This window comes from Xiphophorus hellerii, chromosome 17 (genome assembly GCF_003331165.1).
Source record: "Xiphophorus hellerii strain 12219 chromosome 17, Xiphophorus_hellerii-4.1, whole genome shotgun sequence".
In the NCBI taxonomy this organism is placed as follows: Eukaryota; Metazoa; Chordata; class Actinopteri; order Cyprinodontiformes; family Poeciliidae; genus Xiphophorus; species Xiphophorus hellerii.
In genome coordinates this window covers 4,488,437-4,503,689 of record NC_045688.1, presented here as the reverse complement: position 1 = coordinate 4,503,689, position 15,253 = coordinate 4,488,437, and the positions used below count along the sequence as shown (strand labels likewise).

Genomic DNA, 15,253 nt, shown 5'->3' with positions numbered 1-15,253 from the left:
AATGTGTCTCCATCGAAATCAAATGTTATGAACTACCTTTCACAAGCCATGAGATTATCATCTATCTTTTTTTAAGTGAATGTAAATATGTGTATATGCGCATTTGGGAGTATTAAAACTTAAGGTTTCATGCTTATTTTTCTATTCTCTCTTCATCGCCTTTGGGTTCCTTTTTCTGTCTCTTTTCCTCTTTTGTGAATTCACATCACTTTGTTCTGCTGTTTCATGTCGCATTATACCCCGAGTTACACTCAATGTTTCTGTCTCCAAATTGCACTGTAGCTGTTCTTGTTCCTGCTTAGCAATTAGTTATAATGCCAACCTGAGACGCCAATGAGAAACCAGTTGGTAAAAGGTCAGGCTGTGTAGTGTGCTGACAGCATCATTACTCAGAGGTTTAGACAAAGTCAGGAAGCCAAACCAACCCCAAGCTGTTTGGACCAGACAGACGTCTAATACTTTCTCCTGCACATAACTAGGAGCTTCAAGTCAGATGTCATAATAAACAAAAGGTAAATGGTTCTGAAAGTAATAAAGCACAAATTTACAGAATTTTATACACTCAAAAAGAATTAGATTTATAGAAGCCCTTACTCTAGTCTTGCCAAAGTTAGGTAGAGCGGCTCACGTAAATACATGTTTAACCAAGTCCCACCAGCAATCTACAAATATGTAGATTATTTTAGGGTTGCTTTCTTTATTTTATATGAGGAGGACTGTTTTCTGTGCCAGTAGCAGCGGTGCTGAGTATAGACCTTTTCATGATAGTAGTTCTATTTCCCAGAAACAGCCGCGTCGTAGTAACAGAGAGACAATACCCAAAAGGTCTCTGTGGTCTTGAGGCAGAATCACAAGTGATTCTACTACAGTCAGCTAAAGTCTATCAGCAGTTTACATTGTTCTCTTGGGAAAGGTCCTGAGCCTCAACTGTAAAGAGGTGTGATGACAAATCTATACTGGCTTGTAAAATTATTCATACCCCTTGTGTCCTTTCAGAGTTTTCACTTTTACAAGCATAAACTTCTATGTTTTTTATGGAGATCAGATGAGATAGACAACACAAGGAAATGTGTTTGCTTACTATATTGACTTACTAAATAAGTAACTTTTAAAACAAGTGGTTGCACTTGGTTTCATGTGTTTGACATAGAGTAAAAGGGGTGAAATTGTGATTTTTATTTTGTCTACCACATAAAATGTGAACAAAATATAAAGAGGTTTGTGCATATAATGGGACAAAAAAACTCACTTTTGAAAGGCTCACATGCATTCCCCCACATTCATGTTGTGATTATTGCAAATGTCAGTATAAGTAATAAATGAGCCACTAGTCCAGAAACTAAACTCCCTGTCTTCCCCAGAAACACAGCAGCGAGAGAGGGAGAAGTTGGTTTTAAATCATCTCTTGTCTGCCCTTACCCGCTCAACACCCCCAAAACCAAGTTTAGCACAAAGAAGGAGCCGATGATGATTAAGGTCACAAAATAGACCCAGGGCCACCTGTAATCTACTGCGTCATTCACCTAGGAGATGGAGCATGGAAGAGGAAATGGTCCAGGGACAAGAAGGACAAAAAAAGAAAGATGACGGGATAAGAAGGACAGACATTCATGGAAATATAAAGGGAAGAAGAAGGGAGGAAGGGAAGGAGTTAAAAAATGAAAATTAAAACAGATGGAGTGGTTTCAATTTTGTGTGGATTCAGAGTAAGAACATGAATAACCAACATGGATGTTAAAAATAAGTGTTTGTGTTTCTTTAGTTAAAAACTTGCATGAAAAGCAACCTTTGTTTGAGTTTGCAACATACAAGATCGCTATCTATCTAAAAGCGTTGTGTAAACGCTATTTTTCTCAGGTTTATTCCCTGTTGAGGAAAAACATCTTTATTTAGTTAGACACATGAACAGACTGTGCAGCAAGACTCCCAAGGATTGGATATATTTAGCCCTCATGACAAAAATGTTAATTCTCCAAGACTCCAAGATTGCAAAATAATTCAATTCAGGAATTAAAAACAATAAAGAATTTTTTAAATCAAATTAGTTTCAGTTGCATAGTTGATTAGATTAAAAGTTTCATATTTAAATGAAATCTTTACATAGCCCGCTGTTGTAATTTTATTATAATTGTTAGGATTATTACTTGTGGGACATTTGGAAAATCTTAAAATAAATGACTAAATTCTGTTCCCGTTTAGTGTTTCACAATTAATTCCCATGATTTCTATCTTTAATGTCACATTTCCTCCATACTCCACTCTGCCCCCAGAAGAATCCACCCCCCTCCTGTGTTTTCCCTGCAGTGCAAGACTTTTTAGCGTTCCACCTCAATGAGCGACCTGAGGGGTGAATTATTTATACCCCTGTGTGTCCTCACAGACCAGGAGGTGCTCTACTCGCACTAAAAAAGTGCGACTTGGCAAAGAAGAGTGAAAAAGCACCAAGGTGGAGCTGCACTTAGAGAAGAAAAATGCAAACATGCAGAAACTTTGTAACCCTTCATACTATCAGATGCACCTCATGTGCACAACACGGTGAGATTAATTTCACTTTTTTGGGGGGTTAAGAAAGCAAAACAATGGAGGTCACTTATCAAAGAAGAACAACAAAGCTGGTGTGTAGTCAAACTGAGAGAACAAATCTAGCCTTGGGGGGCGTTTGTGTGTCCATGTGTACGTCACATACAGGTTGTGACAGGAAGTGGCCCCAATGCAACCATCTGACATGAACATGATAGATTGGGACCCATTTTTTCTATTTCTGCATGGCACATGTGTTATTCTGCCAAGCTTGTGACGAAAGGCTAGGCAATTATTTATTGGACTGATCATCTACCTCTTCATTTATGATTAACCTTGTCCAAAGAGACTGTTGTTGAAAGCTCAAATTGTGATTTATTGATTTTTTCTGGGTATATTCTGCCTAAGCTATAGGAACAAAACTATTTAGTTAGGATTTTGTTTTGTATAAAAGAGGAAGAATAAAAATGTATGTTAAAATGAAGCCTGGAGAAACAAAAAAGACAAAGTTGTGACCTTGCAGGACAGAATAGTTTTCTATGGCGACATATCAGCTTTTCATCAAAGCTGCCACTGAGGAGAGCTTGGCTCTCCTGACTTTGTTCCTTCACCTTAAATTACTTTTGCAGAGTTTTTGGGGGGTTGAGAAAAGGTCTCTCTCCCACATATTCTAAACATCTCTTCCAATTTTCTAATGGGTTAACTGACCTAGAACAAACCTTAGCAGATAGCAGGAAAGCTGTATGTTTTAGAAAATATGTCATTTGTATACTTTTCAGCGTTCAGACTTTTGTCACGCATTTTACTGAGTTTTTAAAATGTTGACAGAGTTGTAACAGTCTACATACTCTACCCTGTATATCGCCCACTGAGCAAAGTTAAGGCTAAATGTCGACCTCATTCAGACATGAGTCGATGCTGCGTCTATATTTAGTTGTGATTCAGACAAAAAATATAATCTAAGCAAAAAAACTTTTCCAAAAGGCCTGTAGGCTGAATCATGCAAAAATGCGAACAAGCCTTAACCAAAACTCAAAGATGGCTTCGTCTCGTTTAGTTTAAATGGATTTCGTCCACAGAAAGTAAGTTTTTCATTTTTTATGACATGAATTGAGATAATTACGACTTATACACCATTCAGATATTTAAGAGTCTTGATACATAGTCGGTTTACACAAAGGCTCAGCTCACACAGTACACATATGTATACACATGACAACAGTATAAGCTCTTACCCGCTCAACACACCCAGAACGAGGTTGAGAACGAAAAATGAGCCAAAGATGACAAGAGAGACAAAATAGACCCATGGCAGCTCATAGCCCATAGCATCCTGCATCTGAAGGAGGAGAGAGGCAGAGGGGAACGGGGAACGAGGAAAAAAAGAGAGGATTATCAGAGGGAACAAGGGGGTTAAGATTAAAAAGGCCAGAAAGAAAGTGACGGATTAGAACAAGAGGGAAATGTATATGATGGTGTTTGGGACAGATCTAAAAGAAAACAAGTAGTAGTTCAGGCAGCAAAAGTCCAGCAAAGAATGTGTGTTAAAGTTAAAAACAAAAAAAAAGATGAAGCGTAGAAATAGGGAAAAAAAAACATGCATGTTAAAAAAAGAGCTAGAAATGAACTTGTGTTTGAAGGCATAGCTAATCATATATGTGACTAAACAACCGCTTAAAAACATCTGCTGCAGCTGCTTAACATTTAACACTTCTTTTTAAAGATATGTATTTGAACAGCCGCTTTTTTACTTTTAGCCAACTGGACCTTGAAAGGCAAACCCATCTGCGACAGACGATTTGTTTCAGTACATGAATTTATGGGAAATGCACTGCGATATATAATTTGGGACCGATCTGAGATGAAGCTGCTGTCAAAGGAATATGGGCGGTATCTAACTGCTGAAGGGCTTTGGATGTAAACATATTCACAAAAAACAAAAACTGTAAAAATATTTACCTCTTAACTGATAAAAAAGTTATGTAGAATTTCAAGTTGTATCTATTACAGGCTTTTAATTAAGTTAGGTGGATGAAGAAACAACAAGTTTCTGTCATTTGCTTTGACTGCAATAGTTGCTGCATCGTCTTTCTTATACTTATTCATCTAGATAGTGCAAGACAATGTAAATACATTACAAATGTATGTCAGAGGTGCAGTTGGCCTTGTTTATTCTCAAACGCCCGATGTCTTAATGTACTTGCAAGCTGCAGCTGTCAGAAAAGCAACAGAAGGGGTGTAGAGCTTGTAGGCTATCTGCTCCATGTGCATACATGTGCTCACACCAATACAACTCACACACACACTACATACACACATTTGTGTAGTACTAACATTAAAATCGATGTTTAAGTTTACAGAAAATAAATACATTTTGAAAATATGACTTTCAAAAATCAAGCCTTTTTTTATACCACGGTATAAAAAAGCCTTTCTTGTACTTTGCATATTAGTTTTGTGGTTGTTCTCTGCCACCATTCTGTGGTCACTTCTAAACAACAGACAGTGGCCTCAAAACACTTTGGTCCATTTTTCATCTACCCAAACGTCACTAATATCTTGGTTGGCGGCGCAGCCGTTATCTATGGGTTTTACTGGAAACGCAGAAGAAGCAAACAGGCAGATTCACTCTTAAAGCTTTGGCAGTGGGGACTCTGTTCCTCTTCTGCTTTTATATAAAGGAAGATTGGTGTGCTGATGTTACAGGACAGGACAGGCCCGAGCTGCCACAAATGATAAGTTCTTCAGAGAGGATCATCAGAGCTTCCCTCTACCCAGAACTTGTAAAGGTCTTGGGTCAAGAAAAGGGCAACTAAGTCCTCTGCAGACCCCACACATCCTGGACACAAATTGTTTAGACATTTATCTTCAGGTCAGTGCTATATTCACTCAAACCAGCCGCCACAGGCTTACACTGTCATATTGACCGGATTGATACCATGTACTGTTGCACAAATTTAACCTTGCCCTCCTCTGCTGTCATCTATTGCCAAATGATCAATTGCGATGTAGTATAAACCCAAGCATTACCCTTAAAAATATTTGATTTAGTAGTCTGTTGCAGAGTGAGTGAGGACAAGGCAGCCTCCTTCATGCTGTACATTCTGTACTGTACACACTTCTTTGTCTGCACATGGCTGAGATATAACCTAGCTCAGTGTGTGTGTGTTATACCTTATTCTGTAATAAATCTTTCAGTAAGTCTCTGCCTTCCTGCTACAGATATGCATTATGTTGCATGAGTATCTTTTCTAAAATGCTCTTGGTTGGTCAGTTTCAATCTAGTTGTTCTACATCAGGCACCAACATAAATCACAGTTGTGGTAAACGGCTCACCCAGTACAACACGTCCGTCCAGCCTTCCATGGTTATGCACTGGAACACTGTCAGCATGGCAAAGGCAAAGTTGTCAAAGTTGGTGATTCCATCATTTGGGCCTTCCCAACCCACTTGGCACTTCGTTCCGTTCTGCATGCAGTGCCGACCGTAAGCGCCGTCAGGTGCACATGGTGCTGGTTTTTCCTCTGCATTTGTACCTGCGACAAAAAGTCACATTTTGCATAACATAAAAATACAACATAAAGATGCATAAATGAATTTCCTCTGGAGAGCAAAACAAGTTTAGATTTGTATAAATTAAATCTGATACAATATTTTAACAGTTATCAAAATGTTTGATAATATACTCTCTTAAATGTCTTTTGATAAAAGCATGAACCAAAATCATAACAACATTTTGCTAGCACAATTGAGGGGATATGTACTCAGCTTTAAATACATCAATATAGTGTTTTAATATCAGAAAACCAAAGCATGAGTTCATACAAAATACTGAGGAAAAAAGCTATCCAAAGTCATCTAGATCCAGTGTAATTATCACTTAAACCTATTAAGTGATATCTTTTCAGCAACTACTGCTATCAGGTATTTGGGATACCTGACAATGAATCTTTTTTACATAGCCATATAGGAATTAAATGCTGAAATTCTGTTAGTTTTATTCCAGCTGTAACAAGATTGTAACAGGATTCATATTTTGTTTCTATCTAAGGACGTCTGTGTTCTTTTGGGTCAGCGATGGGTTTTGTTTTGGAAGTCTGCAAAGATTTTTTCTCATTCCCATTCTTATTATAAATTAATAAACAATGGCCTTAGCTGGTGCAGCTGAAGTCCTAGTGCTTAAGATGTTCTTGTTTTTTGTTTTTTTTGGTCCTTTTGAAAAAGTCCCCAGTAATTTGTTGGGCCCACTATTCTAAATTTGTCCCATTTGTGGATAATGACCCTCCCCAGGGTTCACTGGACTTCCAAAGTCGTAAAAATGGCTGAATTTATGTATATCGGGTCATCGTGCTACTTTTTGAGAATGCTCCACCTACTTAAAAGTTAAAAGAGTGGTAACATTTAAGTAATTTTTTGCACTTCTAGAAATAGACCTTGCTGTGATCAGTGAAACTGAACCAGAATGAAGTGTGTAATTACAGTTATCTTATGATTTAACAACGGGAACATTTTGATTTTCATACAGGTCCAGGTTAGTTTGGACAACTTACCCTTAGTAACTGAAATCATCATTTGAAAGCTATATTTTATATTTACTAAAGCTCTCTAGAATAAAAAGATATGTTGTGTGTTGAAGTGAGAAACATGTAAATGTGACCAAAAAGCAAAAACAAGGAGGTAATTCTTTATCTCAGCTTTGTATTTTACAATCATAAAAAAAATATATCTTAGTCTCAGGTGAACAGCTATAAAATAAATTCAGGCTATGTGAAAAATAGTGTTAAACTAATTATTCAAAATAAAGCCTCCAGGGTGATGTATAGGAGAATAGTGTATCACCACTTAACCCATGCAAAGCTAATGCCTCTCCAGGGGCCGATAACACTCGAGTCCATTTCCATCTAACAACCTGTGCTAAAAGTTGCTTCAATCATTTATGACGGCTCTCGTTTCGATAATTGTCCAAATCATTCATAAAATAAATGGTGTTGTGAATTATTAATTGAACTGTTTAAGGCATGCACTCTTTTTCTCTCTGCCACGTATTTCTGATGGATGAGTTTTTACTACAGATTGGAGTTAATGCACAGTCAGCTTTTTAATGAGCAGGGTTGTGTGTTATTTATCCCCAGTGCTTGTTTTCCATCTTTACGAAATGTTGTTCTCACTGCTTGGGCTTTTCATTTGTGCATGCGCCTACCTGAATGACTGTAAATGCAGGTCTTGTGCATCTTGCCCATGAAGAGCTCCAGGCCGATGATGGCATAGATGATGATGACGAAGAGAACCAGGAGGGCGATGTGGAGCAGAGGAACCATGGCTTTGATTATGGAGTTCAACACGACTTGTAAACCTGCGGCACAAACATAATGCTAGCAGCAGAGTTTCGAAGCTTTATGTGACTATCCTGCCATTGTAACAAAAATGGATCAATCTTCATCTTGTCCCTGTAAGTCCATGTTAATGCTTCACTACAGGAATCAACACTGGTCTTCCGACACTTTGCAGTTCATGATAGGTTTCACCTTGCTGACTGTGACTCAGTAGGTAGACTGGTTAGGGTTCGATTCCAGCTTCCTCCTGCCATGTGTGGCCCTGGGCAAGACCCTTAACCTGAAGTTACCTACCAGTGTTTGAATATGTCCCCGCTTCTGAGTGAGATTAGGTGATAATCTCTAGTCATAGCGATTTACAACTCTAATGTAAGTCACTGTGACTGGTGTAATAGATAAAGCAGGCATAGAATGGGGCTCCAGTGAAGTGTTTTGAAAAATTGTAGACTGTTGAATCTGGGTTGGTGCCAGAAAGCCAACCAGTTTAACTTAGCTCTCTGCTTGTTCTGATCCAACATCCAGCTACAATTATGCCAGGAACTTTTTGACATCTATTCAAAGCGTGACTTCTCTCTTAAATTCGCTAAGAAATCTTTAATCAAATATTGGTGACAATGCATGTATAAATTTGACCTTTTCTGTATAATTCTGAATCAAATTAATGATAGAAGCTTAGGTCTAGTTTTTAAAAATAACTTTTGTTCATTGTGAAGTAGTGTGGTCAAGGATCAGCAAGGTGAACAAAAAAACAGCATCAGCCACCAGTTCCAGAGTCTTCTGATGATTTTTATTTGTTCCTTTTGACTCTGACAACCCTCCCAAGCTTCCAAGAACTCACTGTTTTATAGCCAATTGGCAACACACCTGCACTAATGGACCAAGCCACAATCAAACAGGTAAAAAAAAACAAAGTCTAAACAGAGAAACATGAATAAAATTATTAATCTAATTTACAAACTCATCTACATAATGAAAGGGTCTGCAAAATAAACCATGTAATACAAGATAACTCAAAAAGTTACTTTAAAGAAAAACAAACAAAGCAATACTCCAAAGAAAACCCTCTAATTGGTAGAACCCAGCAAGGTAATCAGTGACATCATCCAGCCTTTTAAGCAGGAAATACTGGGCCGGCCCCTCCCATACTCCTGCCCTGCTGCAGATCTACAAGGGACAAACAATGGTGAGTTAAAAGGAAAACAAATACCATGAATATACTTTGAAACAAAATGAACAAGTTCAACCAATAGTCCAGAAGTAGTAGCTTTAACCTAAACGTATAAATAGATGGAAACTGCAACATAATCCTAACACAAACAAACCCGGGATAGTAAGTGAAGCAAAGTTACAAACTAATGTTTGAAATTTAAGCATTATGACCAGCTGCAGAAAGTAAATGAATCAGAAATAAGAATAAGAATACAAACTGAACCACTTTGTCACGTTCAGTAAAAAAAAATTCCTTTCTTGATTACAAAACCAGAATTATATGAAGCTATTGTCTATGATGAGTGAATGTGGAATGTTGTTGATTAACAAGGGTCAGTGTAACAAGTATACAGTTTCCTTCATTCATTGTTGTTATGAATTCGCCATACGCTTACTGCATTTTTTGTATACCTCTCTAATAAGCAACTTGCCGTTAGCAAAATACAATTACATCTAGACAATGTGAAAGCAATCTTAATATACAAGTTCTGTGTATCCATTGAAACAAGCTACTTATATTGTCTCATTCAAGTCCAGCAGTTTATTTGTGTTGCAGTGAATATTATCATGCCGTCGCCTACAATTTTGTTGAACTGCAAAACTGCCATCAGTGATCCAGAACATTTTAATAGGTTCTGGAACTTGTTGCTTTATTCACAGAACACAATACGGTTTATCAAAGATATAAAACTTTTATTAAAATTATCCACTTTATTCCTAAGTTCTCTGAACAAGCTCTTAGCTCTTTTTTTTGTTGTAGACATTAATTATTTTATAAGTGATATAGTTGAGAGCATGTTAGCAAAGCAGTCTGCGTATCAGCGACATGAATTATTGAGTTGTGATGACACTGAATGGGTAGAAAGGATTTGATCTAAATCTGTTGAACAGTGCAAACTTTTTACATCAGATAACACAGGGTCTAGTTGCTCACAAACACAGAAAAGTGTACCCTTGTATCCTTTTTGCTCACAGTTCCTTTTGTGTCACATAACCTTTTAAATCATCGATTTCTCTACTTCAGTAGATAGATTGATAGACAAGTCATCTGTTGCCCAGAATGTCTATATTTTTCAGATGGGACAAACTCACAGTATCAGCTCCAATGTGAGGTTCATTTCCCCCGCCAACACACCCAATAACCCTTCACATCGGATCCCCTGACCACAACGTTCAGTACTTACTGGGTACTCCAGAGACCAGTCTGAGCGGTCTTAGTACTCTGAATGCCCGCAGAGCCTTGACATCGAAGCCTGCCGCCTTCCCTCCAATCGGAGTGGCTCCATCTCCCTTTGTGGCCTGCTCCAAAATCGCACTGAATAACCTGTGGGACAGAGCAGAAACTACAGTAAATACATTAAATACAACTACAAGACACCAGAAGATGATAGTGAAAGAAATTGTTGAAAAAGATCCACATTTCTTATAGTTAAGGCATTGTTTACCATTTTATTTAACACTGCTTGTTTAAAAACAAGCATGTTTACTTATATAGAAAGAAAAATTGACAATTGGTACACTCGTATCTACGTAGACTTCTTTACCCTCCCAATACACTGCTGTATTTTCTGTTTTCTTACTCATACACTGATGAGCAGATGAGGGGGCAGTGTGCCATGGTGTCTTACCCACCATGCCACACTCCAGGGTGTGAAATTAAACTTTTTATCCTCCAACGCCCTGCAGCTGTATTAAAACCTCCCCTGTTGAAAGAAATTTGGAGAGATCGCAACAGAGGAAATACAACCTGCTCAATTAGTTGGTGTTTCTTGACAACAATAGAAAATTCTAAATCTGTTCTCTCTCTGTCTTCCAAAGATAGGAAAATGTGACACTTCTGGCATAAATTATTTAATAATCAGCTAAAATAATAATAATAATAATAATAGACACGTCTTCAGGATTTGCTTGGATGTGTGTGTTGTGTAAACTAACAAACATGTCCGAAAATACATTCATCTTTGAAAGGTGCTATATAAATAAAATTTGCTTAAAACTTGAGAGTTTTTTCTAAAATATTCCCAAAGTATCTAATTTAAATATCAGGATCTTGTCAATTCACTACCATAAATCCATTGGTAGTTTCTGTTGCCTCTGTGCTCTGAAAGTTTCCCCAAAACAAATTTACTAAATTTTTGCTACTGTCACATTTAAATGTTTTATGATCATCCAAATAATTTTTTAGTATCAAACATGAGAAAGTACAAAAAAAAACTGTTTTAAGAATTATTATTTTATTTATTACAGGAAAAAGCAACATAATAATGCACAGTATTGCATTTTCACTGTAGATTTTCTCCTTATTTTAGGACGCCAATCTAAACAGCTGACTGGGATGCAGGTAATCCAAACTGTACTTCCTTCATGGAGTCAAAGTCAAGGTAGGAATGTAGATCAAAATGAGGTGCATATTTGTGAAACTTTATCAAATCACTGTGAAAACATTTTAGCCCACATGATGAGCGACAAGATTTTAACCGAAATGCCAGAAGCAAACGTGAGATAATAATAACCATTGTTTGCAGGGCAGTACTTTAGAAACATAACTGCTGTCCTTTTGACAAACCTTATTTTAACAAGAGCAAAGTGAAGGTTTAAAAATTAATACTCATGCCTACAAATAAAACAGGATCAACAGTTATTGCTCTTAGGTCTCCACACATCAGTGCATTAATTGCAACTTTGACAAACCCCCCCCCCCAAAAAAAACCGCCTATCACATTTTTAAACGAAAGCTGTTGCCCTTCATGTGCCGTTGCCTTCAGTTAGCCATTATCCCTGTTGCTGTTATTGTTGTTTAGAGATGTCTCTTTGGGCCAAGTGGCTGACACGCTTGAATTAATGTACATCCAGCTGAGTGTAACAGTCTTCCCCCCTCCTTTTTTTCCCTCCATGATTCTGCTGCTGAGACTCTCTAGAAAATACTAGCTAGCTAAGCTCAAAGGCCAGTCAGTGGTGTGTTAGTCATGGAGAATTATCAATTAGCAGAGATGAAATGGCCACTTGAAAGGGCCTCTCAAAACATGTCGCCCTCTCTGCCTCTCTCTCTCTCAGCCTCTCCATTTGATTAACTCTGTGTCTAGGTGGGAAGCACGCCTTTTTCATTCAGTCCGACGAGCACGTCGAGGATTAACGAGTTAGCAACACCAGCATTTCATTTATTATTAATTAGAACGTTTGTGTAGGAGCACGTAAGGGTCTGTATACATCCACAACCAAACACTCGATCAGCTGTTTCCATTCATAGAGAAACAGCAGCTTGTGAGGTGTTGCCGTCATTAACTTTTCAATACTAAATAAATTGAGAATGGTGCCAAACTCTTTAATCATAGTATAATGCAGATTTTCCCCAGCAAAAAAGAGCTTTGCACCTGCTTCAGTAGTGTTATAGTCATTGCTTTTGTTTTGACAGTTCAGCTTATTTAAGTTAAGTTTAGTCAAAAAACAAAAAGGAGAGAAGAAAAATATGTCCTGAAGAAAAAGCCAGTGGACTACTTGTTCATTTACACACACATGCACTGAACCTTCATTAATAGCCTTTTAGGTATGTGTCAGCAACAGTGTGGCCTGTAGCAACTGTGTGTGCGTGAATGCGGGGGTGTGTTGGGGTGTGTTAGCTGGCGCATGAGTCCCGAGGCTGATCAGCACCAGGTACAAGCTCTTTCACCCATATGGTGAGTATTCCAGAGGGAGTGAACTCTTGTCACTTCTCATCTATACACACACGCGCGCGCGCACACACACTTGCAGTTTAACACTCACATGCATGAAGATGAGCGCTCAGCCATGCACATAAAGAGAGACGGTCCTGTCACAGCTGAATATTTCTACTGTAAGCGTGTTTGTTTCTGTTTCGCAACGTTTCAGTTGAAGTTGTTTTCCTTTTAGAACATCCTAGGAACATTTAACACACTCAGTCACAAAATAAATTATTAGGACACCCCATTAAATATTGAATTATTAATAAAAAAGTTTTTTCACATGTTCATTAAACCTTTTTTTAAATTAATTCCTGGAAAAGAAAGTGATTAAATTACAGATAAACAATTTGGTTTCTTGCATTAACCAAAAAATAAATACAAAACTGTGTAACTGTTTTATACTTGGGTGGGGGGGGGGTTAGAACACCCTCTCACCTATTAGATAATATTTGGCTGAAATAACTTCAGTGAGATGTTATTTCACATGGTTTAAACCAAAACAGCAAAAATATCTCCTAAAGTGTCCCTGAATAAGTCAAATTGTGAACCTCTGAACTCCATGTTTCACTGTTGCAAGAAAAACACTACTTACTGAATCACTTAACATGTGACTGCCAAACAAAAAAACAAAAAGATGCTGCATCACAGTAAAATCCTAAGTATAGCAAAAGGAGACAGAACAGAGAGGGGCAGACGAGGAGAGTAGATAGCTGGACTGGGAAAGGTTGTGTTTATGCCGGGGGCAATGGTACCATGTTGTTGGTATGTGTGTGTTTTTATGAGCTAGAGCCAAATGCGTTTAGTTAGTGATGTCTAATGTGAGTGAGCACTTGACTGGCAATGAAGAAGACTGGTTTAGAGTGTTTGTATCTGTGCCGGTGAAGCCTCCCCTAAGGCCGCAGGCCGCTTCCTCACCACCTCTCTCTTTCTCTCTCCCTCTTGGAAGCACACACACGCTCACACACATACGCTCAATTAGACCATTTTTATGGCTTTAATGTATCTGTCAGGTCCACTGGCAGTAAGGCAGAGACTACACTGTACACACGGCTCAGCTGGCGTGAAGTCACACACAGACACACACAGACACACACACACAAAAGAAAAAAGCGAAGAGGGTTTAGCAGATAGGCTGTGTTGCTGAGTTTCAGATAAAAGAAAAAAACAGAGCCGGGCTTTGCTCTCAGCAACTCACGAGCTAATCAGTTTAGGCTGCACCAGTACTTTCCAGGCCCAAGTTTACTTTCATCTGCATTCGCAATGAACAAAACGAAGCTTGCTTTACCAAACAAAAAGCCACCTCTAATATTATATTATGAAATACTTTTTGAGTTGTAAACGTATTTATACCCTTTCCATTTTTCATACTTTCCTTACGTTTTTGTTTCTTGTGCAAAGATAAAATTCATGATACTGAGGCCTTCACAGAACAGCTGGATTCATACTGACGTTTGCAGATTAGAGTAACCCAGAACATTTCTAACACATTTTAAACCTTCATTTCTTGCACCATTTGTCTTCACTTACCCTACTACTACAATGATGAAGTCGAGCAGATTCCAGCCGTTCCTCAGGTAGGCGTTGGGGTGGAAGAGCAGGCCGTAAGCTATTACCTTGAGGAACGCCTCCACAGTAAAAATGATAAGGAACAGGTACTCCACGCGCTCCTGTGGACACACAGAAAAGACGAGGTCCACTCATTTATCAGAGCAGCAACATTGCAGGAGACAGATGTTACAACATGAGAGAACAGTAAGTGTGTTAAAAGTATAACTTTTAAATTTAAAAAGTTCCCTGAATTAAGTACCCTAACTGTCCTGTTATACGCATGATCGTTTGCAGTCATAAAATTTTTTTATTTCCAAGAGATTTTTCAAAACTTGGGAGAACCAGAAGTGCTGACCCCTTTATCTGCCTCTCTGAGTTTAACAGCCTGCACAAGATGTTCACTTGCTGCGTATCAAGCCTCTACTTTGTCTACAGTGTGTGTGTGTGTGGGTGTGTGTGTGTGTGTGCTTCATTATTTTTTTGTGTTAGCATGTATTTGTGTAACTTTTGGTCATGTACACAATCAAAACGTTTTGATTGTTTAATCGGAGCAGCCATCTTCCGGTCCCTCATGGCCACTGTTTGATGCACAAATGAACACACACACACACACACCCCCACACACACACACACATACACATACGCGCAGACATTCAGAAGCTCTGTTTCTACCACAGCGTTCCTCGGAGATTGTTGTCACAGTGACGACCTCCTGCCTGAGGTCCTGAGAAATGTCCCGATTTGGCTTTCTGAGCGCAGGATCATAGGACTTTGGATAAGTTGTAAACAATTCATCATCCACCTAATTATCTGTCAGATCTCTTTTATAGCTGCTAGTTTTGAGCTCAATCAAGACGTGCAAAACATGAATGTTCTATATTCAGCTATGTCAGTTAATCAGACATATTTAGCTACATCTGTCAATCCACTCATTCGTCTCAG

General features: G+C 38.3%; 1 protein-coding gene across 13 annotated transcripts in view; it reads right to left on the bottom strand.

Moving 5' to 3' along the window:
* cacna1c (calcium channel, voltage-dependent, L type, alpha 1C subunit) overlaps positions 1 to 15,253 on the bottom strand; it is a 191,561-nt gene that overhangs the window by 66,195 nt on the left and 110,113 nt on the right. For 11 of the 13 annotated variants that reach the window (XM_032589682.1, XM_032589683.1, XM_032589673.1 and 8 more), the window contains exons 4-8: positions 14,291 to 14,430; positions 10,247 to 10,386; positions 7,721 to 7,873; positions 5,857 to 6,056; positions 3,756 to 3,859 (exon numbers count right to left, since the gene is read on the bottom strand). In XM_032589682.1, coding sequence (XP_032445573.1) covers positions 3,756 to 3,859; positions 5,857 to 6,056; positions 7,721 to 7,873; positions 10,247 to 10,386; positions 14,291 to 14,430 — 737 coding nt within the window. Of the gene's footprint in view, positions 1 to 1,419; positions 1,524 to 3,755; positions 3,860 to 5,856; positions 6,057 to 7,720; positions 7,874 to 10,246; positions 10,387 to 14,290; positions 14,431 to 15,253 lie in introns of all 13 variants that reach the window. The other 2 variants (XM_032589679.1, XM_032589678.1) reach the window with 1 other exon arrangement.